The sequence below is a fragment of the Cibotium barometz genome, chromosome 46, assembly GCF_041138505.1.
Source record: "Cibotium barometz isolate CiBa-2024 chromosome 46, ASM4113850v1, whole genome shotgun sequence".
In the NCBI taxonomy this organism is placed as follows: domain Eukaryota; kingdom Viridiplantae; phylum Streptophyta; class Polypodiopsida; order Cyatheales; family Cibotiaceae; genus Cibotium; species Cibotium barometz.
Window position 1 is genome coordinate 20385410 of NC_141091.1, and position 24386 is coordinate 20409795.

Genomic DNA, 24386 nt, shown 5'->3' on the forward strand with positions numbered 1-24386 from the left:
GGTAAGAGATTACAAATTAGCCTCTACCCATTTGTTGAATTAGAACTATGGGGACTTGGTGGTGGATAATCTCGCACATATGAGATTTGATTCTTTCCCTTGATTATTATTGTGGAGCATTTGCATGTGGCAAGGAACTAGCAGGAAAAGCAAAGAAAAAATTGTCGTTAAACCTTTTGCATAAGAAAGGTAGTTGTCTTCGTGTTGCTCAATTCCTTGTCCAAAGGTAAGCCTTAGTCGTCCAAGGAAATCTTAACCCTTAATGATTGATTTGTTCTTTCAATTTTCAAATTATTGTAACTAACATATGATGGGTACAAATTAACAAAACTATGCTGGGTACATATTAAATAACTAGGGGCTTTTTTTGAACATTTCAAACTCATATATCTAACATATTGACAAAACTAAGATGAATACATATTGACAAAACTATGATGGGTACAACCAGGTGTTGATGCCATGGATTAATTAGTATAAGGTGTCTAAACCTTTACTAACTTTCCATCTACATGCCATGTTGCATGTGTTGGTCATCCTCCCCACTCCTCCTCCTTCTACACTGCCACAAAGCTGCTATCATCTTTCCTCCCTAAGACGAGCAATGGCTTGTTCATCCTACATTATTCAACTTGTGCAGGCCATCACCAGCTCATCAGAGAGAAAGACATGGAAACAATTGTGGGGCACATTATAGAAAGATAGGGACAGAGATGGGGCTCATCTTACAAGCAAGAGATAGACTCTTCTCTTTGTGTGTGTGTGTGTGTGTGTGTGTGTGTGTGTGTGTGAGAGAGAGAGAGAGAGAGAGAGAGAGAGAGAGATTGACTGATGGAACAAGGGCACCCAGTTGCATGCTATAAGTAATTTCAAGAGAGAGAGAGAGAGAGACTGATGGAACAAGGGCATCCTATAAGTAATTTCAACCCCTTTTTTTGACCTTTTTGGCCTCACAACCCTAGTTGGTGTGTGGAGAGAAGAAAAAGTGCAAAATACCAAAAATAAATAAATAACGGTAGATGAGGTATATTAAAGCCTACTTAATAAATATGCACGATGGATGTTGCTCTTTTGCCTAATTTGTCCTTTCTATAATTATTGGACAGCTCAATTACTAATATTTTTTATTTATTTTTAGAGCATATTATCATTTTGTATTATTCCCATTATATAAAAAACTCAACCCATGGCATCAAATGCTACTCTACCACATGATATGTTAAGATCTTCAAATTATGATTAATCACAAACTAATTACTCTCTAATTAATATTAATCTCCTTCACAATGCTTGCTGCCGGCAAGATGGGTTGGTATTTGATGCTGTTTGTATCTAGTTTAGCTAATCTCCTATCACTGTCTTTCCAGAGAGATGATCTACCTAATCACGAGCAGCAGATTAGTGATAATGAGTGGCAAACACAGCAGAATTATGACTTAATCAATCTCCTTCCAGGCCAGCCGGATGTGGATTTCAAGCAATATGCAGGCTACATTACAGTTAATGAGAGCTCCGGACGGGCCCTCTTCTACTGGCTCACAGAGGCAGACAGTCAACCTGAATCCAAGCCCTTAATCTTGTGGCTAAATGGAGGTTAGCGCTTTAATCCACTTTCTTAGCCGTTTTGGTTTAATTCTTATATCTTATGATCATTAGTATTACATACACTTTCTATAAAGATGTTCAAAATTCTTTTAAAAATGACTAATGCATTATCATTGCTAATTAGGCTTGCTAACTAGGCAATAATCATAAGAGATTTCTAACCTCTAATTAATCAATATAACGTCAAGTTAAACAACAATTAATTGACCAATTGAAAAAATGATTGATTTGCTATTCATAACCAACCTTGTCAATGCCTTAATAGGTTTGCACTGGAATAAGTCCCCAAAGGTGTCCCCAAAGGTTTTCTGTCGTCCTTTTTTTAAAAACCTTTCTTTTCGAAACTAGAAATCCTTGATTTCTTGCTTGAATTCCTCCCTCCTATCAATTTTGCATGTGATGTAGGTAGGCATCCCCAAAGGTTTTCTGTCGTCCTTTTTTTTAAAACCTTTCTTTTCCAAACTAGAAATCATTGATTTCTTGCTTGAATGCCTCCCTCCTATCAATTTTGCATGTGATGTAGGTAGGCGGTGGAAGATTTCTCTCACCTTTGATGGTGCTTAGTATTAGACATTAATTATTGCCAAGATAGCAATTGGGTTAATAATTAACACCTTACTATATGGTAAAGGGAAGAATCCTAACAATATTGGCAAAAAAGTTCTAGCAAATAGGACACCTAAATCTTTTGCTAAGGTTTTAATAACATTATTTTTTGGAACTCAAATTGGAAATGAATGATCTATAGGATTTTATTATTTATGAATGAGCTTATTGCAAAAAGGCCAAAGTGCTAGGGGTTGGCCGCCTTGAGAGAAAGGCAAGGGCTTGCAAGAGAGGCCTCTCTCTCTCTCTCTCTCTCTCTCTCTCTCTCTCACACACACACACACACACACACACACCGGCTCGTAGTGGCTCATGTTTGGCAGATAGGTCTCTCTCTCTATGTGTGTGTGTGTGTGTGTGTGTGTGTGTGTGTGTGTAAGGCCAAGGTGCTAGGGGTTGGCCACCTTCAGAGCAAGGCAAGAGCTTGCAAGGGAGGCCTCTCTCTCTCTCTCTCTCTCTCTCTCTCTCTCTCTCTCTCTCTCTCACACACACACACACACACACACACACATCGGCTCGTAGTGGCTCATGTTTGGCAGATAGGTCTCTATATGTGTGTGTGTGTGTGTGTGTGTGTGTGTGTGTGTGTGTGTGTATGTATGTATGTAAGGCCAAGGTGCTAGGGGTCGGCCACCTTCAGAGCAAGGCAAGAGCTTGCAAGGGAGGCCTCTCTCTCTCTCTCTCTCTCTCTCTCTCTCACACACACACACACACACACACACACACACCGGCTTGTAGTGGCTCATGTTTGGTAGATAGGTCTCTCTCTCTCTCTATATGTGTGTGTGTGTGTGTGTGTGTGTGTGTGTGTGTGTGTGTATGTAAGGCCAAGGTGCTAGGGGTTGGCCACCTTCAGAGCAAGGCAAGAGCTTGCAAGGGAGGCCTCTCTCTCTCTCTCTCTCTCTCTCTCTCTCTCTCTCTCTCTCTCACACACACACACACACACACACACACCGGCTCGTAGTGGCTCATGTTTGGTAGATAGGTCTCTCTCTCAACAAACTATTACCTCTCTCTCTATATATATATATATGTGTGTGTGTGTGTGTGTTATAGCGTATAGGTAGGAGGAGGTGTATGTATGAGGAGCCTGGCGGCGAGAGGAGGGTGGTAGAGTAAGTACATGGGGAGAGGAGGGTGGGGTTGCGATAGGAGGAGGGTGGACAGATGGATTTGACCTTTAAAAATCTTGAAGGAGGGTGGGGTTGCGATGAGAGAAGGAGGAGGGTGGGGAGAATGATTTAACCTTTAAAAACTTAACCTTGAAGGAGGGTGGGGTTGTAGGAAAAGGGGGAGTGTGGGGATAATGATTTAACCTTTAAAAACTTGAAAATGTGAAGTTAAAAAATAAATGAAAAGTTTACAAATGAAAAATTGACTTTAAAACTTTAAATTGTTTGGTATTACTTTAAATCTTTATGTGTATCATTTAAAGGAATTTGTTTGTATCAACAATTAATAACTAGGAGCATTATATTATTTATGAAACATTAAGAGATTCAATGTGGGGCATTTATGCCTTCAAGAACCTCTAATAATGTGGGGCATTTATGCTTTCAGAACCTCTAGTAATATGCTTTCAAGGACCTCTACTAATGTGGGTCATTTTTAAATGGACCTTTGAGGAACCCTTTTTGGGGCTAAGGTACTTTTGTTAAGGAGCTTAACTATATTAATAAGAGCATGATCAAATTTTACTAAGGTAAAGAGGGCCCGATTTAAAGGATAGCAGAAAATGTTGTTACAAAATATATGAAGGTGCTGTTGTCTCTATGACAACAATCATTAAAGGTCAGGCCAACCATCACAATTTGAGAATATTTATTTTTTGAATAAGCTACCTCTGAAATACAACACAAAGAGATAGTGTAGCAGCTCTAGATGGGAATGCGGCAACTTAAAATTGATAGTTGGTGATTTCTCAATGATAAAGGTTTTAATGTACTTGTAGAATCAACACTTACAAATGTTGCTTAGTCGTTAGCTAGTGGGCCAAGAAATTCACAAGCATGAATGTGTGAAGTTTCTACTTGAGCAGAACATGTTAAGGGCTTGATGGGCTTTGAATAATAAAATTACATTTAATTCAATTATGTGAACCTATATGCAAGGAGGTTTTCTTATCCACATACTGCAAGTTGCCAAAAATCACAACTAACAAACAAGAGGTAAGCCATGACTTATGCTTAGTTTGATCAAAATTGTAATCCCTTCATATATTTTTTCTTTGTATTGCTAATCTCAAAAACAAAGTGGTTGGTTGGTTTCTCCCTTGGAAATATTACTAAGGTCTTCATTAGAATCTCCTTGAATTGCAAAAAAGATTTAATCTTGGTTAGTTCTTACCACCATGTACGCAAGTGCATGATCAAGGACACATCATATAGAATATCAAGTTGAGAGCTACAACAAGGTAATTTTTTTAAATCTCTCATAATTATGCTTTTAAACCACATTTCTAGTCCTCCACTAAAGTTAGTTGTCAACCTCTTTGGCCATTGTATATGTTTTAAAATGATTATCATAAAGTTGTTTCATAATCCTATTTATCTTGCTCTTGTAATTTTTATTATATCAAATATTAAGAAAAAATAATAATTAGCAACACTTGTGTACTTTAGTGTGGCCAGATAGAGTATACTAGATAGAGTATACCAGATAGAGTATACCAGATAGCAACACTTGTGTACTTTAGTGTGGCCAGATAGAGTATACCATGCCAAAATGGAAAACACTCAATGAAATATCACAAAAAAATGTCGATACGGAGGATTAAAGTCAAACTGATTGTGTCTTCAAAATAAAATGATGGTTGAGGTCAAAATAGTGGTGCCTTGAAATTAAAATTATGGATGAAGTCAAAATGGTGGTGCCTTGAAGTCAAATGATGATATCTTGTGTTTAGATGAATCTATAACTTGTGGACGTTTGAAAGATAAACTAGTTCTTATTTTGATAGTGAGATCACAAAATATATGCATGGATTTAACCCTATAGAGCTTTTTGTGTGTAAATATGTAAGAGCTATGAACACAAAAGAAATTACATTATAGAGTGTGCAATTCACATTTGAAATTATGTCAAAGGATGTTTGCATATATCAAGTGCTCACATGAGGTTTGATGAAAAAGAGAGTGGAATTCTTGAATTTGGGTTGTGGGGGTGATAAATGGTGATCATATACAAATCAACATAGTATTAGTTAGTTTTTTTTTTTGCCTTGCAATTTTTCTTTTATATTTAATGTAATGGAAAAAGAGATATATAATGTAACAAGAAGATTAGCAATGTTATAGCTCTAGCTTAAGTAATGGAAAAAGAGATATATAGTGTAACAAAAAGATAATTAAGTGAGGATATAGTTTGAGCGGTTGATTTTCTTGCCTTGCCGTTTGTAAGCATGATGCCTTACTAGTATCTTAACCATTTTGTAGGGAAAACTAGGTATTCTTAGAAAATTAAACATTTTGTAAGTTTATTTTTTGGTTCCCCTTTTCTCTCTCTCTCTCTCTCTCTCTCTCTCTCTCTCTCTCTCTCTCTCTCTCTCTCTTATAGGGGGTTTGCTTATGATATATATATATATATATACATATACATATATGCATATATGTGTGCGTGTGTTCACATATACATATATGTGAACACACACACACAACCTATATAATTCAATGCTGACTTATGTAATCTTGCAAACAAAAGTCAAAATTATTATTATTTTGTTATATTAAGAAATATCAATACAAAGATTCTAGTTATTACCAAAAAACTTTTTTAAGAGCTAAACTATATATAATAGTTATGAGTACCTCTCAAGTGACGGCCAACAAGACTCAAGTATTACAAAGAAATGTTTAGTATTCACTCACTCTCTCTCTCTCTCTCTCTCTCTCTCTCTCTCTCTCTCTCTCTCTCTCCCCTATAATATAGTTTGCACAAAAATATACTTCTTTTTATACTAAACATTATATGTGCGTGCATGTGTGAGTGTGCAAATGTAAATGTATTCAAGAGTTAAACAAGAACAAGAGAAAAAATTCTATATTATAAGAGCAAGAGAGAAGGAAATGAAAAAGTAAACGAGAGAGAGGAGTGGGGAAATAGAGTAGAAGGAAAAACATGAAGGATTTTTAATAAGAGTCTCGTGTGTGTGTGTGTGTGTGTGTGTGTGTGTGCGTGCGCGCGCGCACATGTGCATGTGCATGTTTGTGTGTGTGCATGTGCACATTTGAGTGTGTGTATGGGGGGGGGCAGGAGGTGGAAATGAAATATATATTAATGTCTTCAAAAAACCCATATAGTCTATGGGCTCAAACCCTGCTGGCTACACCGAATGATGCTACCTTGTAATGTTGCATGCGGGTGTGTGTGGGGTGTGGTGTTTGTAAAAGGGCATGTGGGGCCCCAGTCCTCTCATCAACTAGGAATTAGTTACACAATTTAAAAAAATCCACATATAGTCTATAAGATCAAAAGTTAGTACAATTTTATTCATGATGAATATTGAACCATGGAAAAGACCAAAAAGGTAGTACATTGTATCCATGATGAATATTGAACCCAAAACTATGCAAAACTAGGTACATAAGCAAAAGTGTCCAGTGAGTGGTCTTGCTGCTCTTGTTAGGCCACAATAGTTGATGGTTTGTGAGCTAGGGAAGACTTCACAAAAAGGGCTCCATTAAAGATATTAAAGATTTCCTATGAGAATGGGGGCTAATATATGATCTTTCACTGTACCTATATGCATCTTTAATAGTGCCCTTTTGACATTGACAGTGTTGAAAAGGATAGATGATGTGGGGCGTGGGATGTGTGACATATGAGGTGTGAGTTGAAATGGGAGATCATAAAGCTATTATGCATAGGCTTCTCGAAAGAGAATATCGGTGATAGCCCCCCTTTCAAGTCTGGGCAAAGCCACCTGATCGGACCATAAAGTCCCATTGCAATTCTCCATACGTGGCTAGATCAATAAAAAATAGCTTTGTTGACCAAAAGGCCTTTGACCGGTAAAAAATGAGAATGTAACATTAGTAAGACCAAAAAATACAACACCTTCAATAGTGAGCCCTACCTTTTACAAAGGCATACCAAAATATCGTTGTAAACATATGCACTTGTAAGCACCATAAGTAAGGGCTATATCACTGATGAGAAGATGAAAGATCTAAGCTAAAATCTTCACTCGCTCACTTCAGATCAATCCCAAAGAAAAGAAGCAACTCCTATGGTGAACCTTCACTTGTCAAAGAACAAAAGTCATAGTAGAGGGTTCAAACCTTGGCAACTACAAAAAAAATTAAGATCTTTATATATATGAGTGAGGAGCCCCCATAAAACTTGTGTAGATGGGGGAGATGGACACTAGAGACTCCCCATCCACGATCCTGGGAGAAGGAGATTATCAAAAATATTAGGATGTGATTTACCCCTTTTTCATGGAAATTCCTAAGGAAAATGTTGTTTTAGGACAAAGGACATGGTTCATGGGGCATGCTGAGATTGATGAGTAGTTGAGTTACCATTGCCGTTGGAGCTAACTTTGGAACAAATTGCTATCAAATTTACTTCATTAAGACAAACACATTAACCTCCACTCAATGCATCTATCAAAGATAAGTTTACTTCGTTGCAAGTGAGAAAAAGACAGCTTCTCATCATTCCATTTATAACAAAATAAATGTAATGCAAAAAGTAGTCCAATTTTACATGGAAAGTTATGAGCTTTTCGATGAAGAAAGAGGAACAGAAGATGAATGGCCAGATTGAAATGAGTTGACAAAGGAGCATTGAGTGAAAAAGAACTAAAAAACCAAGATTGCAGAAGGCCTACTATCCAGCCATAAACTTGATTATCTATACTCTTATAAATGGCTCAGAGGAATCTAGAGCATCATTTATTACATGGAGAGCATCATTTATTACATCCATGTAAAAGACCATACTATACTTTGTTAAATTAAGTGTATATCACTCCGGTTCCAACATACACCATCCAAAAACAAAAACCAAAGAAAAGGAGGGTGAGTACAAAATCAAAGACAAAACCAAATCTTCAAAATATCAAAATAAATATTCTTAAATGACAAAAAAACATGAAAATTCCTACACTCTTCCTCGTCCTCCTCCTTCCCTCAGAGGCTAGAGCTTACTGCGTTTTATAACCTTATCTATTTCGCTCTTGCTGGTTGTTTTTCGTAAACTTTTGCTGTGCCCAAATGGCCAATATTATTTTAATGCAGGTCCTGGCTGCTCATCCATTGCATATGGAGCCATGGAGGAGATTGGCCCATTCAGGATTTTCCCAAATGCAAGCGGCCTTTTCAGAAGCAATTATTCCTGGAACAGAGGTATCGTTATTGAGTACCCAACTTTTCTTTTGCATTTTCTGAGCGATGTTTCCCGTTACAACTCATCTGTAATTAGACAGTTTCGAGCAATTATGCATTTAATTATATGCTTGCAGTTGCTAATCTTCTCTTCTTGGAGTCTCCTGCTGGTGTTGGATTCTCGTACACAAACACTTCTTCGGACCTCAAAACATCTGGCGATCAGCGAACCGGTTTTTCTCCAACCTATTTTTTCTGTGTGTCTGTGTGTGTGTGTCTCTCTCTCTTTCTCTCTCTCTCTCTCTCTCTCTCACACACACACACACACACACACACACACACACACACGCGCGCGCGTTTTTTTTTTTTTTTTTTGGGCATTTTAGATTCCACTAGTTATTTTCAATTGGGCACCTTCTTTTGCATTACCCTTCATGCACCTACCGAGGGTAGGAAACACTACAGGCCTGCCATTTCTTTTTCTGGATGTGGTGGCATTTGGTAGCTATTTTGTGTGCGCCGCTGATGCAAGCGTTTTCATAGAGGTGCTTGGATAGGTTCCGTTGTTTGTGTGGAGGTTAACTAATAATAACAATAATAGAAGCTTCAAAGATATGGAGTCCCATTTGGCTTTCTTGAAAAAGAGGGCCACCCTCCTAACCACCAAAATATATCTTAGAGATGACCTCACCCTCCTTCAAGTGGAACACAGGAAAGCCGGGATAGTTCACATTATGGAAGCTCGCAAGGCAGGAAAATGGGCCGTTTATCGTGGTGACTGAGTCATCATCCCGGATAAACGGCCCACATAACGGTGCGGGACCTATGAGACCACAAGATGCATTGAGGATGGGAGTATGGAATTGCAATGGAACTCTATGGTCAGACACATAGAAACACATCAAAGCCCTGAGAGAGGGCTACCCAAAGTGGAGGGTTACACATGGGAGTCAGCTTTCAAAGGACAAACACGCACCACTGGGGGGGGGGGTGCGTGGCTCGGGAGGAGTGGCATCCTTGTTTGGTCTCATTTGAGAGGCATGCTCACAATGGTTAGACACGATGAGGAGGCTCGCTTTATGTGCATGTGATTAGCTAGGCTTGGCTTGAGAGTGATACATATTGTAGTATGCTACTTCCCACCAAAGAAATCAGAATATGCATGCAGGTTGACAGGGAAAGGGGAGACTCCATATGCACCATTATTTGTAGACGTTGCAGAGTTCTCCCAACAAGGAGAGGTCCTCCTATTAGGAGACTTTAATGCACGGACAAAAGGGGAACAAGTGCAAACATATGACTTCCAGGGAAATGCCATTATGTTGTCAGAAATTGACTTGGCTGAGATGGGCCTCCACAGGGCCAACCAGGATATGGGGAATGCAACACCATATGGTAGGTATTTCTTGGAGATGGGGGCTATGCATGAGCTGGTTATATATAATGGGTTGTACAGATGGCCGTAGTTGGACAACCTTACATCTATTCCGCATGGGGGAGGCACTAGTACGGTGGATTATCTCATGGGGTCTCCCGCTCTTATACCACACATCCTAGATTTCACCATCCCTCATCCCCCCCCTACTAGCTGACCACACATTACTTTCTTTCATGATCTCATGCCCCACCTTACCGCCCACATCCACACCCCTTGCCACCACCTTCACCCGGATTCATTTCCATCATGATCTTGACCACATCTATGAGGACCACCTCTCCCGCCACATTTCAGCTCTCGACTTATCCCTCCCTATCTCCACCATTACATCCCAGCTCTCCTCCATCATCCATGACTCTGCCCACGGCAGCTTCCCCTACACCACATGCTCCATAGCAAGTTTGCCAGTGGGATCCCAACCCCAGAATGGATGGTACGATGAAGAGTGCAAAACCACCAAGCTTCGCCTCTTACGCGAGAGGGAACATGGGCTGATTTCAGCACATAAGATGCAATGCATCTTTCGTACACACACTCGCCGAAAGAAACGGGCATTTCTCGCCATACAAGAACAAGAGTTATACCAACTCTTTTTGAGTGAGGACAACTTAAAAGCTTGGCGCATTCTTGAAGAAAAAAGGGCACCTACACCTATCATAGATCCTAACCTTTGGGAATCCTATGCAGGACAGCTGCATGATGTGCCAGACCAACCTATACCACAAATGTCACACAACCCTTGGCCTACATCATCTTATCTCTTTGATTCCTCCAATGTCACTAGGGCTCTTAAAAAGCTACATAATGGGAGAGCAAAATATCATGAGGATCTACGCGAGGACATTTTGCCCATAGGCACCATGTATTGGCTCCCATTCTTGCCAGTCTTTTTAACAGAGCACTCTATGAAGGCTTCCCACCCTCCTGGACTACCAACACCATTGTCCCCATCCACGAAGCAGGAGACCCCACGGACCGAGGTAACTACAGGACTATCATGATTGGTCACACAATGGGGCGGTACTAGAGGACATGATGAGGTCTATGGTAGAGTGGATGGGAAACAGAGCATCAGGCCAGGCAGGCTTCAGGAGGAACTTCTTCACGCTGGACCACATGTTTACTTTATGGGCTATCATAGAGGAGGCGAGGTCCTCAAAGAGACGTGTGTATTGTTGCTTTGTGGATTTCCACAAAGCCTTTGACTCTGTCTCTTAATCCCGTCCGATAGAATGCTTGCAGGAGCTCCAGTTCTCACATGAGATGATATGGGGCGTGATGGCACTATATGAGGCAGTACTCAGCCGAGTAAGTGCACCCGGTGGGACCTCGAGAGATATATGTAGCACTATTGGGGTTAAGCAGGGCTACCCACTCTCACCTACACTCTTTGGCCTATACATTGATGAGATCGCAGTATTTGTGGATAGTTTCGGAGGTAGAGGTTCACCATTGGCTCAGACAATAGTGCCCATATTGCTATATGCTGATGACATTGTCTTGATCTCAGATTCAGCCAAGGGTTTACAGAAACACTTAAATGCATTGGATAGATTTTGCATGGAGAGAGACCTTACGGTCAATTTGGGCAACAAGGTTATGGTGGTCTTCAACACATCTTATGAAATCGCCTCACAATTTTCTTTCATATACAAAGATGCCCTAGTGGAGATTGTGCAATAGTATGTGTATCTAGGAGTCACTTTTACAAGCCCTTTGTTCTGCATGACCGCAGCTGCCACTGACGGACTTGCGAGGGGGCATGCCTCCCTAGCCCGTAAGTATGGAGAGAGAGTGCTTCTAGGAACATTTCCAAGAACCTCGCACTAACTGCTGGCTCTTTGATACTCTAGTACGACCAGCGGCTATGTATGGTGCAGCCTTTTGGGGGCCAGGCCTAGGGAAGGATCATTGGAGGAGCATAGAGTGGCTACAAGTGATGATGTTGTCACGCGTGATCAGGAGTAAGCCATCTGTACCACATGACATTCTACATGTAGAGTTTGGCGTGGCCCCACTGGTTACAGATGCCCTTTTTCAAACTGTCACTTATATTCAGCATGTATACACGCTTGACAGAGATTGCCTCCCACGACTAGCACTAGAGTCCTCTATGCAATTATACTGCAAGAGGGAGAGGGAGCGATTGAGACGAGTTGGACTGCCCTCCTCCTCAACGACACGGCCACCACCATTACCGACACATGCATGGTACTCTAAGGTAGTCGAGTGGTTTCATGCACAGATGGACCATCTACCCCCGTTTCAGTATAGCCTGGATTTCCCCTACCTTGATCTCTCACGATAGGAGATCAACTAGATCATCTGGTTAGATATACTCGGGCTACACATACACTAGACATGGGTGTCTCCGTTAGAGATTGGTGCGAAGTGTGAGTTCTACAGAGATCACTTCTTGAGAGTCTCTGAGGATGGATTCTTTGAGATCCCAGGATATATACAGATACACATGTCACATGCTATGTGTATCACGATCGGCCAGCTTAGGGTATCCTCCCACCACCTCAGAGTAGAGACTGGTAGAGCTGAGAATATCCCACATGAGGAGAGGGCATGCACAGTATGCATCACAGGAGCAGTAGAGAATGAGGCCCATTATATGTTCAGTTGCCCAGCTTTCTATGAGATACGGGGGAGATTCCACTCTCTCTTCCGAGAGGGATTCGGACCACTCACACGGGAGACACAGTTTGAGGATCAGAGGTGTTTGGGCATGTATTTGATGGAGCTCAGACAACACAGGGATGTAGTGTTGAGATTGCATGCTGAGAGACAGCATCGGCCCCGACAGGACACCTTACAGAGAACCATCATAGATTTCTTTGTGGTACATACATCCATATTGAAATCCACTGCCCACAACAGTTCCTCTACTACGACATTAGAGCCCACCACCCGTACCCATGCTCCAGCCCCATGCCCTAGAGGAGTTCTTAGCGAGAGAGCTCGATCCATTCTGCGAGCCATACGTCCCCGACCGAGAGCATCAGGACCCTCCCACCACACAGAGACAAATTCGTGAGGTTCTCCGCCAACATGACATGCTCAAATCACAGAGGCCTGACATTCACTCCACCATCAGATCGGTTCTGGCTGAGGTGGGTATCGTCGCATTAGCTTATCACAGCATATCTCACTCTACAAAGGATCATCTGTTGATCACATATACTTTCAGATGTTTTCATTTTACTTTTTCTTTCAGTTTTCCATGGCTCAGTATATCCATGGTACCATTGTATTACTTTTGGTCTCATAGGCCCTTGGGGTCTTCTGTAGACGTTGATATAACTTTCTTTCTTTCTTTCTTTCTTTCTCTCTCTCAAATGGTGGTGCCCATCTTGCTGCATGCAGATGACATAGTCCTTATTTCCAAACATCTTGATGCATTGCCGAGATTTTTTGACGCGAGAGATCTCATGGTCAACCTCGGCAAATCCAAGGTCATGGTCTCTATACCAAGTGAGTCCTTTCTCTATAGAGGACCCCAGATGGAGATTGTCTCATCTTATGTCTACCTCATAGCGGTCTTCACAGGCGAGACCTTCTACGCATACCTTGTGAAAGGATACATCTCCCTAGCACGCCTGGAAAGGCAGTGTTTCTAGGCCCACTTCTAGGAGCCTCGCACCAAGTGTTCTTTGCTCGACACTTTGGTATGCCCCACAGCGATGTACAGTGCCCCTTTTTGGGGATCAGATCACGGAGTGGATGATTGGCAGAGTACAGGGACTGCAGGTGATGACGCTCTCACATATGATCTGGAGTAAGCCATCAATGCTGCATGAGATCATCTTAGCTGAGTTTGGAGCATCCCCTCTCGTCATAGATGCACTCTTTCAGACCATCACTTACATACAGCATGTATATTCACTGGCAATAGATCGTCTCACTGCTTGGCTCTTGGGTCCTCCATGCAGCTTACCCGAGAGGGGCAGAGCTTGTCTAGGTATTCATGGGTGGTTAGCTGGTTTGATTAAAATTGACAAACATGGCCTTCAGATGGACCACCTTCCCCTCACCTGGGTGTCTCCACTAGAGCTCACCACGAAACTCTAGGATGAATTTTAGTGAGAGGGCGATCCCGCTGAGAGCTAGATGCCCCTGTATTCGGGGAAACAGGCCTCCCGCCCATTAGCTGTAGATCTAAGACATACTCTGCCACCATGGAGAGGCCACTCCATGGGCAGGAGACGCCATCATAGCTCTATGCTTGATTAACATTCCTCAAGTATCTCTGTCTATTTTGCTCTGGGATTTCCAGTACCATGTACATGCCGCATAGTAGACGGGTCTTTTCATTTCATTTTTAGTACTTTTTGTTTCCATGTTCATGTTGATCTCATAGACCCATTGGTCTTTTGTAGACTTTAATAAAAACTTTCGCCTTTCTTCTCTTTCGGATAGATACCACTAGGGTACATTCAAACCCAACATCTCTTGTTAGAGAGGTATGGGCGCTACTGCTGGGCTAAAATCTTTCTTTCTTTCTCTCTCTTTCGGGCAGTTAATTTTAGATGCCACTAGGGTACATTTGAAACCGGTTCCTCATGTTAAGAGGGGCATGGGCGCTCCTGTTGGGCTATAGTCAATGAGGTTTGTATATGAGTGATTGCATGTGCGCCTTTGTATGTGTGTGTTTTACATGCGCCTTTGTATGTGTGTGTGTGTGGTGAGTGGGTGGGAGTGCATGTGTGTGTAAGCCTCGAGGGTAGGGTTTCTAGCTGTATCTATGTCTTACAAATGGATATCTGCCAAATGTCATCTTCGATATGGATTTCCTGCTTGCCTGATGTAGGTGTTGCTTTGCTGACGATGAAGCCCCAAACTTGTCTTCAACTCTTCCACAGCCTGATACACACAAGGCCCACCCTGAAGGATTTCTAGCACCTGTACCCACAGCCACAGCTTGCTTGAACTCAACCCCCTGCCACATTTGCAGAAAAACCACACTGGACCAACTGTTTGTATAGCCATGCTGCTTTTATGCCCTATGGATGTATAACTCGATATAGTTATTGGCTGTGAACTGCATGTAGCTGCCCTTGATACTGGAATAGTGATTACGTATATGGAGAGGACCTATGTTGGCATCCATCTGGGTGATCTGGCATACAAACAATTGCCTACCCCTTGCAAAGCTAAATGCATGGATGAAGACAGCCTACCATGGGAGCTGTTGCATGCTCTTTGTTGTGTTTCCAAAACTGCTGATCCTCTGTATGTAAGTGAAACCACTTCAATGAGGAGGGATTTTATTTGAACCTGCTGGAAATGCATGTGAAGGCATTGCCTCTCCAAGCATGCAAGAGGTGCATATCCCATCATTTGTTTTGCCTCTGCTGCTGGTTTCATATGAAATTTTGGACTTGTAAACATCATGCCTACAGCCTGTGTCGAACACGAAAAGGTAGTATCAAAGCAGCAATCAAAAAACGTGCACTTTAAATCCCTTTTCCTCCCACCTAATCGATTTTAATTTGATTCTTTTATCTGCTTTGGGTGCAGCTGAAGATGCTCACACCTTTGTAGTAAAATGGTTTGAGAGATTTCCACAATACAAGGGCAGGGTGTTTTACATCATGGGAGAAAGCTATGCAGGTAAGGGCAATCTAAAAATTTGTTAAATCGTGAGAGCTTGCTACAAAAGTATTGATTTTTTATTGGTCTTCCAAAATAGGACATTATATACCGCAGCTCGCAAAATTGGTGTACGAACGTAATGTGAAGGGAGTGAAGGACCCATACATCAATCTCAAGGGTCTCATGGTATGTATGCAAGTGGTCCTTATGAAAAAAAAGGAAGGATTTGTTTAAGGTTGTGAAATAAGAGTACTTGTTGAAAAAACAATCATTATTTTTGGTTTAATCTCTTTTTATCCTTAATTATTATACATGTAATAGAACTTATGAGTCTGATTTTGCCTGTGATATGGCTTAGTTATACGTGTAATACCTTGAAATTATGCGCAATTTGGGAGTCTAGAGAGCTTAACTAGCATTTGAGGTGGCCAATGTGAAGACAGGAGGCTTAGAGAATGCTTAAAGGCATTAATTGAATAGGATTTTAGCTATGAAAGACCCAAGGGGGGGTTAAGCCTCGGAGTAAAATATGGCCACATGGCAAGTGTTAGGCAAGGGGGTGTGGCCTAGCATGTGAAGGAAGCCACGATTGAAGGAAATACTAATTGAGGCCTCAAGAGACAGTCATACGCAACTGTGTAGAGACCATGCTATGGTTGGGTGGACAGAAGAAGATAGCCCTGTGATGTTTCTAGGTTTTTCCCTTGTTTATACAAATCTTTGTTAAATTGCTAATTGCTGAAATTAGGGCTTAGAAGCTGCATACCTGTTAGAGAAGATAGGAATTTCAACACTTTTGAACCCGATTCTCTTCTGTTCAAGTTGATTATACAAGCTTCATGGGCACCCAGTGCTAGATTTCCATTACTAGAATAGAAGTAAGCAGATTCCGAACAGGGTGTATGTGTCGATATAGACTCGGCTGATCATGGATGCCTAGGATTCATGGGTCTGCTGATCATGGGTGCCTAGGATTCACCACCGGCCTACACGCGATTGCTCCAAGTACATCCAAATGAATACAAAGCAAACAAAGAATTCCCGTGTTCACAAATCACTAGGCCAATAGATACTCCTGGCAATCAAGAGTATACACAGCTACCTCCGCCCTATTCAAATATCTTTCACAGGTACTTCCGCTCCGCATAAGAGTAGCTCCGCCCTGTTTTCAGCCCGTGTTCCACTATTCCAGTAGTGAGTTGACGCCTGGCTATATCTTCTTCCGGAGCCCAGCAATCTCATCTCCTGGAATACACCCAACAACTCATGTAGTACGACTACTCCAAAACAACAAGCTTGTGGTGCCAGATTCTCACACGAGTGAGGCCTTGTGTTTTACAGCCCAAAACACGTGTTGAACAGAATTCGGGAACAAGCGACGCTCTGGGCCCGGCCATGTAGCACCACCAGCTTTGTGCACTATGCGCCTAGGTCAGAAATACCGAAAGCAGCCTAGAACCACCACTTTTAGCAACTCATGCCCACACCTCTTTTCAATTAAGTGTGGACCTGTCAACCGTAAACCTCAGTAATAAATTACTAAACACTATAAATGAAGTTTTGGGCACTTTTTAAAAGTGTATAAATACTAGCCTTATGCCCAAGATCCTCAATTTTTCACCACCCATATATAGGGAAGTACCTTGTGGGGTTTTGAACCCAAGACCTCCTAGTCCTAAGGAAAAACCTTCACCACTTAGGCTGTCACCTCATTGGATCGAATCATAGTCTTATCTTTGTACTCTCTCTATGCCCAACCTGAGGGGAAGATGCTTAAGTATGGCGAAGTATGGATTTTTTTGTGAGAGGTTCTCTTTCTGCTGTCCATATGCGTTCTAACCTACAGTGATGTAATGGATGAATCCTACACTCTCAACCAAGACTTATATTTATTCTTCCTCATGTGCCTCAAGTTTTGTTAAGATCTGTCAAGTGCTAGATCGACATTCCCTTCCAGAACCTCTCCAAAAATGCTAGATTTTGCAGAAAATGGGTTGAGGTGTGAGGATAGGGATAACATTCATTGCTCTCAGAGAACCTTGGAAACATGTGAGGTCAAAAGCTCAACAAGTTTAGAGATTAATGAACAAGATGCACTAGACTGTCTCAAAGTTTTTGAGCAAATGTGGAGGGTGTCTGTGATGAATCTACCCAAATCTTAGCTTTTTGCTTGACTTTGGACGTAGCAGTTGGATGTTGTTTTGGAACCATGCACTTGACAGCCAGACATATACATGGGATTGTGAATCTCAAGAGAGTTTGTCTATTAGTGAATGGGATGAGATTAATAAGTAGCGCGTGGGTGCAGAATCTGTTTTCTGATGTTTTTGGTTGGTGAGAGCTGATGATCAGATTTGGAGTCCTGAATGATGTGCGTTAAACTACTGACACATGTAACTAACTGTGCTTTCTGCAGGTGGGAAATGGAGTGATGGATGATTACTACGATAATGTGGGGCTTATTGAGTATTGGTGGGATCATGCATTGATATCAGATACCTCATACCGTGCCATTCTTGCGGCTTGTGACTTTCACAAGGAAAATGTGTCAGTGTTGTGTAATCGTCTCGTAGAAGACGCATTCACTATTGATTTTGGAGACATCGACCCATACAGCATCTACACTCCCGTTTGCAAAACCAACGTCCAGAGCCGAAGACTTGCAGCCACAAGATCAAAGACTAATCCTGTAAACAACCATTCAGACACTCGTCTGATTAGTTTTTGTTTGAGAAGTTTAAAGCTATCCCGTCACCCTCAACTTTATATATTGTCATTCATATGTGTATGTGTGTTTGTGCATGCTTTCTAAGCCTTGGCATCTCTTGTCATCATATCATGTGTGTATGTGTGTGTGTGCGCGTGCGCGCGCGCACGCACGCATGCTTTCTAAGCCTTGACATCTCGTCATCATACGTTTGTATTTTTGTGTGTATGTGCATGTGTATGTATGTACGTGTGTGTCATCAATCTGATATTAGTCAACCTGTTTCAGTCAAGACGCCGTATGGCTGGATATGATCCGTGTTCTGAGAATTATGCTGAAATCTATTTCAACCACCCAGATGTACAAAAAGCTCTTCATGCAAATACAACAGGGATCTCATATAATTGGACTGCATGCAGGTACTCTCTTAACTGAATTTATCTACTTTCACTCAGTCTATTTCTAAGTTGGAAATTTGTAAAGAAAAAGGGATTTTTTTGTTTGTTTGAAAAGAGAGCCAAGATTCACAAGAGGTTTTTGTAGACATCCTTTTACCACACATGATATATAGGTTTTTGATCAGTGAAACCCCTGAGAATATGGAAAGCAGTTAGTCACCAAGCTAGATTAGATCCAGACCCAAGCTCATGTCTGATTTATGCTTACACCTCTCACATATATATGCCAACTAACCTGGTTTTTAATGGGATTATGAAAGATGCCATGGAGGTTACTTTACTCATCCCCTAAAAGTCACCACTCATGGAGTTGACCCCTCATGGAGTTATTTATTCTTCATATCTTAAAAGATATCTAATATCTCTCCAGGGAGTTTCTTTTGTAAAGATCGTGTGTCTCGATTGATGAGAGGTACCCCTTCTGTATGTACAGCACTGTCCTTAACAACAACTGGCAAGATTCAGCGTTTTCTATGCTTCCAGTGTATAAGGAGCTCATATCAGCTGGCTTTAAGATATGGCTCTTCAGGTCAGTGGCTTCTCATCCTCTTGGATGACACAGGACCATTAAGTTTTGCCAGCTAATGATTGTTTTACAGTCATATCACTATGTTAGCCATAAATGTCTGGTTCACTGTGCTCTTGCAAATGCCGCCCTCTGTAATTTTGTGTGCAGTGGGGATGTAGATGCCGTGGTACCGGTAACAGGAACTAGATATAGTGTTGAGCATCTGTATCTTAAGAAGAAAGAAAAGTGGTTTGCATGGTATGTTGATGGCCAAGTAAGTAATCAAATCTCTTTACTAGCTGCAACTCTTTGATTATAGATAGACATGCAAACATACCCAATTGCACATATAGAATATATGTGCATAAATGTAAATATTTGCATGTATATGCATATATACATACAATATATCTAGGCATGTAAACATATTTATCCAATTGCTCCCAGCAGCCGCCCATATGAACAAATGCCGGTTACTGATTTTCCCTAAACCCTCACTCTTCATTCCCATGCAGCCTGTTGGATCCCACCTAGCATATGTAACCCTGGAATTCTTCTGGCCAGCATGCCCCTTCCCCAACACAAGCATGCTCTCACAGGCATGTGCAACACACACATACACACACCCACACCCACACACACACAAAAATTTGAGAGAGAGAGAGAGAGAGAATGGATGCAACACACACACGCGCGTGCGCGCTCGCAAACACAAAGTCTTTTTATCCTTTACAGTGCATCATTTTTCTATCATCACAATGGCAGGTTGGGGGCCGTTGCCAAGCCTATGATGGGCTTTCCTTGGTGACAATAAGGAATGCAGGACATGAAGTTCCCTACACTCAACCTGAAAGAGCGTTTGTATTGATTAAGTCCTATTTGGCAAGTGGTGATGCTCCACTTTTGCCAAGAAAATAACACTTCTATAAAGCCAATGCTCTATATCACATTGGTCAGCATGTCTCATGTGCATGTGAATAATTCTTTCTATTTGTTATGATGCTTAGTGCTAGGCTTCTTTATGGCCGAGTCTGCCTTGTATCTCCGGAGCTCTGACAGAAACTCAGTACGTAGACCTTTGTATGAATGTATGCTCTTATGTGTGTGTGCGCGTGCACGTGGGGTGTGTGTGGGAGCATGTATTGATACCAAGTTCTACACCCACTATTGGGCATTGATGACGTTAGTGGGGATGTACTAGTATCCAGTCCATACTATGCATGATGGAGTTGATGGTTTATTGTCTTGTGGATGACTACCATGAGGTTATAAATTGCACATTCTTATTAGGTGAATTTGGGCATGTTCATGGATTCATCTAGGTATATATGAATCAATTTATAAAGCTTGAAATGGAACACTTCTTTTGAATTAGAATAGTATATCAATATAATAAAAGTTGCACCTCTACAAGCTTTTTCTAAGCATGGAAGCATTGGCACCAATGTACAAAATGCTTCAGATCTTGATTTTTGTTTAAGGATAGGGTTCAATGTGACATGCAAATATGTTAAGTGATGATAACCTTGCAAAACACGAGCAACCATAAAATAAAGAGTTAAGTAGTCATTGCAACCCATCAGCCATGTCGATGTTCTCTATATTGATCTTGTGGGGGACACTCATCTTTTACATCTTAAATGTATGTTGATGTATGGTTTTAATTATATGTGATGTTCAAGAACCTATGAAAAGGAGAACGTGTAAAAACAGTAAATACAAGAAGCACCTATGAATACAAGAGGAAAATTCCTCTTTTAGGGAAGGAGGAGGAGCTCTTTTCCTACTTCTTGACATAAGTTCTATGTGTTTTTGGAAAGAAAAAAAAAGAATCAAAAACCAAGTTTAGATTGATCAATGGCACTTATCAATAACCCATATGATTGCTAATGGTAGTATGACAAGTTGACTTATCGAGCATGCTAACTTGTGTGGTGTTGCTTATATTTATCATTGTATTGCATCGTAAGGCATTTAAATACTAAATGTGAGGACAAAATAAATTCATTCACACCATTTCACTTCTAATGACTTTGGAGCATAATTATAGTTGTAGATAATTTCTAGAGGTAGGGGAATGTGTTGATGACCCATTGAGTTGCACTCACACACCATTGATATGAAAGTATGATGGCACATGGGCCAGGATGATTTTCTATATCTATCCAAATTCATGACACTCCATGCATGTTTGTATTTTAGATTTTTAATAGATCCACATTGAGCAATGGTACTAAAACAAGTGGGATGTGCATGTACCCTATGTGAGGATTATTGTGTTGGAAGAGAAAAAACAAGGAGGATCTTAATGGTGTTGTTCTAATATTAAACAAGAATTATTTTCTAGAGAATTGTTTTTTTTTTCAAGTGGTCATTTATGCACTTTATGGCAATGTAGGGCATTTAAAAGATGTCTAAGAGGACCATGAGAGTAAAGGTATCAACACTTTTACCTAGAGTGTCAATACCATGTGGTTGCAAGTGATAAACATGACTTGGTACCAAAACTCAATGAAGAGTCTTCTTACACATGTAGCTTCACAGCTAAGGTTGTTAGAGCTTTATGCTCATTTTTTGTTGCAAAGAGAGTGACTATTGAATTCTTCTTAAAAGCCCTTGAAATTGCTCACTGTCCCAAAAAGGAAACCATATTTTGAAATCGACTTGCAAACTACACAAAGTTAATGGAGACTATCTATCACAAAGACCATGAAATATTATATCTTTTCATCATAACTATGGCGCCAATATCTTTTAGCATTCAAATAACTAAGCACATTGTATTGGTGCATGCCAATGGGGCCAATAAGGAGACTCCGCACATTGTGGCAAATTATTTTTCGCATAACATATATTCCACATCATCATTTAAATAAGAAAACTCATGTATTTCAAATGTGTATGTTTGGTAACTTTAATTACTCTTCTATCTCATCTTTAAAAAGACTAAAGTTTGATTTCCTAGGTAGTGTAACAAGCTAGCAAATGTTCATATACTAAAAATTTCAAAAGCTATTTTATTATGACAAGAAGTGGTTGTTTTCTAAAGTTTAATAATTTAGTGAACCTAAATCTTTCATTTCAAATTTTTAAAAGAGTTGTTTAGTGCCTAAGGTTTCTGTCTTATAATACATACTATATTGCCCACATTGCTTTGCTTAAATTGATTATTGAAAACTCCCTTACATACTTACGGGAAGACTTATGGAGGAAGAGTGAGACAATGATGGAGGTTTCTAAAGCCCAATCTTACAAAAGCCTCATCCTTTCCTTCCTAGTCCTAGTCTGAATCCTAGTGTAAGTCCTTGTTAGTCTCCCAGAGTAAGATTCAAAATTATTTCTTTTGGATAAATGCCAAAAAAGGACATATATCTCACATTAGCGCAATGATAAATGGATAAAAGCAAAAAAAAGGGGGCATGTCTTACATTACCTTGATGATTAAGTGGATACATTAGCTTTTTCTTCAATGGCTAAAAGAGTTTTATCTTACATTAGCTTGATAAGTAAGTGGATACATTAGCTTTTTTCTTCAATGGCTAAAAGAGTTTTATCCCCAAGCTCTTCGACTATAAAAAATCAACCTCTCCCTCTTTATCCTTGAGTTCCTAGGTTTAATCTTGATAACCTAATTCCTTTAAAGATCTCTATTTAGATGGAATTGTCTAGCTTTAGCTTTGCTTTTTATCCCTTTTTGAGTACTTTAGCCACAATTCTATGATAATTTCAGTGTTATGAGGTAGAATAATATACATTTGAAACATTGCCCCCAAATTTGCCTTATCTTAAATCCCAATGAATATCAAATTTAGATTACATTCTAGAGTGTTCACCGATTTGAGAACACTCGAGTCTTGTAAGATAGGGAGAAGGGGAGGAAGAATGCAACAGTCTTACCGATTTGCACCTCAAGCCACTCTTGGTAGAGTATTCCTTTCTCATGGAGAGCTAGGATCCTCAACCTTGCTTTTTTTTTGTTGTCACACCACAAAGGAGCTTTGCAATTGGGGAGAGAGAGAGAGAGAGAGAGAGAGAGAAGTATGGGAAAGCTCAACCTCTTCTTCAATGCCACGGTGTGAGTAAGAGCAAGAGGGAGAAGAGAACATGCATCAACGTCACTCAACCACACAATCCCTAAACATACATGCAACAAAGAAGAAGAGAGAGCATACAAGAAACTTCAATCACAAGCAAGAGACTTAGATTTAATTGTGAGAATGGGATTATGTCTTTTCTCATTAGTTAATTTGTCATCTATACGAGGCTCATATATACAATGCTCGACCCTCCAAGTAATAATGTTTAGGGGAGGGGAGAGATAATAAGCTAGTATAGACTAATTCCCTAGTCTAAGTCTAAGTGTACATTATGTCATTATATAAGTAGTAAAGTTGGTTTTCATACTTATACCCCACACTGTAGCTATTTGGAAGATATGGCATTGTTGTGTTGTCAATGTATATGTATTTATACAAGATAAAGGATGAATGCCCCTCTCTCCACGTGGGCAAAGGAGGAGGCATTTATTCAAATCTATCTATATCTATTCTATATACAAGATAAAGCAAGGGTGCCTACCCCTTTTACATGGAGAAAGGAGAGGGATAATTTTTTAAAAGGAGAAAGGAGAAGAAAAGACACTCTTTTTTAAAAGGAGAGGGATAATTTTTTAAAAGGAGAAAGGAGAAGAAAAGACACTCTTTGGGGGTTTCTTTTCCACATGCCTAGATGCATTGGGGCTCACAATTAATTGTCACCATCAAGCCATTTGATCATTGAATGAGTTTCTTATATATATAATACATTAGAAAGCAAATTGCCTACCCTTCCACATACACACACACACATATATATATATAGATATATAATACATTAGAAAGCAAATTGCCTATCCTTCCACATACACACACATATATCTTCTAATATTATATTATGTACATGTGTAAGAGAGAGAATATATAAAACCAATGCACACATACACACACACACACACACACACACACACACACATATTATGTATGTATGTATATATGTATATATATACATATATATATACATACATTAGAAAGCAATCCCCCCCTCCTTCACACACATACACATACACATATATCTTCTAATATTATATTATGTGCAT

At 40.4% G+C, this 24386-nt stretch overlaps 1 protein-coding gene across 7 annotated transcripts; it reads left to right on the forward strand.

Moving 5' to 3' along the window:
* Nucleotides 1-1055: 1055 nt before the first annotated feature.
* On the forward strand, nt 1056-20547 carry LOC147611962 (serine carboxypeptidase 24-like). Of its 7 annotated transcripts, none has more exons than XM_086783820.1 (11): nt 1166-1308; nt 1456-1593; nt 8454-8561; nt 8678-8773; nt 15505-15597; nt 15677-15765; nt 17996-18268; nt 18575-18705; nt 19178-19273; nt 19421-19526; nt 19988-20547. In XM_086783820.1, the coding sequence occupies exons 1-11, from the start codon at nt 1287-1289 to the stop codon at nt 20168-20170; spliced, it is 1335 nt and encodes a 444-aa protein (XP_086639946.1). In that variant the 5' UTR covers nt 1166-1286; the 3' UTR covers nt 20171-20547. The 7 variants fall into 7 exon arrangements, 4 of the variants coding, with proteins under 4 accessions (XP_086639944.1, XP_086639945.1, XP_086639946.1 ...); XR_015263618.1 differs by having other exon boundaries at nt 1202-1308; nt 19432-19526; nt 20018-20547; XM_086783821.1 differs by having other exon boundaries at nt 1202-1308; nt 20018-20547.
* Nucleotides 20548-24386: the final 3839 nt, after the last annotated feature.

Bases quoted from the DNA above. Each gene is read 5' to 3' on its own strand.
- LOC147611962 (XM_086783818.1), top strand. From the start codon at position 1,287: ATGCTTGCTGCCGGCAAGATGGGTTGGTATTTGATGCTGTTTGTATCT. The intron at 8,774-15,504 runs GTTTTTCTCCAA...CTTTGGGTGCAG, and splicing joins ATCTGGCGATCAGCGAACCG to CTGAAGATGCTCACACCTTT. The intron at 18,706-19,177 runs GTACTCTCTTAA...CTGTATGTACAG, and splicing joins TATAATTGGACTGCATGCAG to CACTGTCCTTAACAACAACT.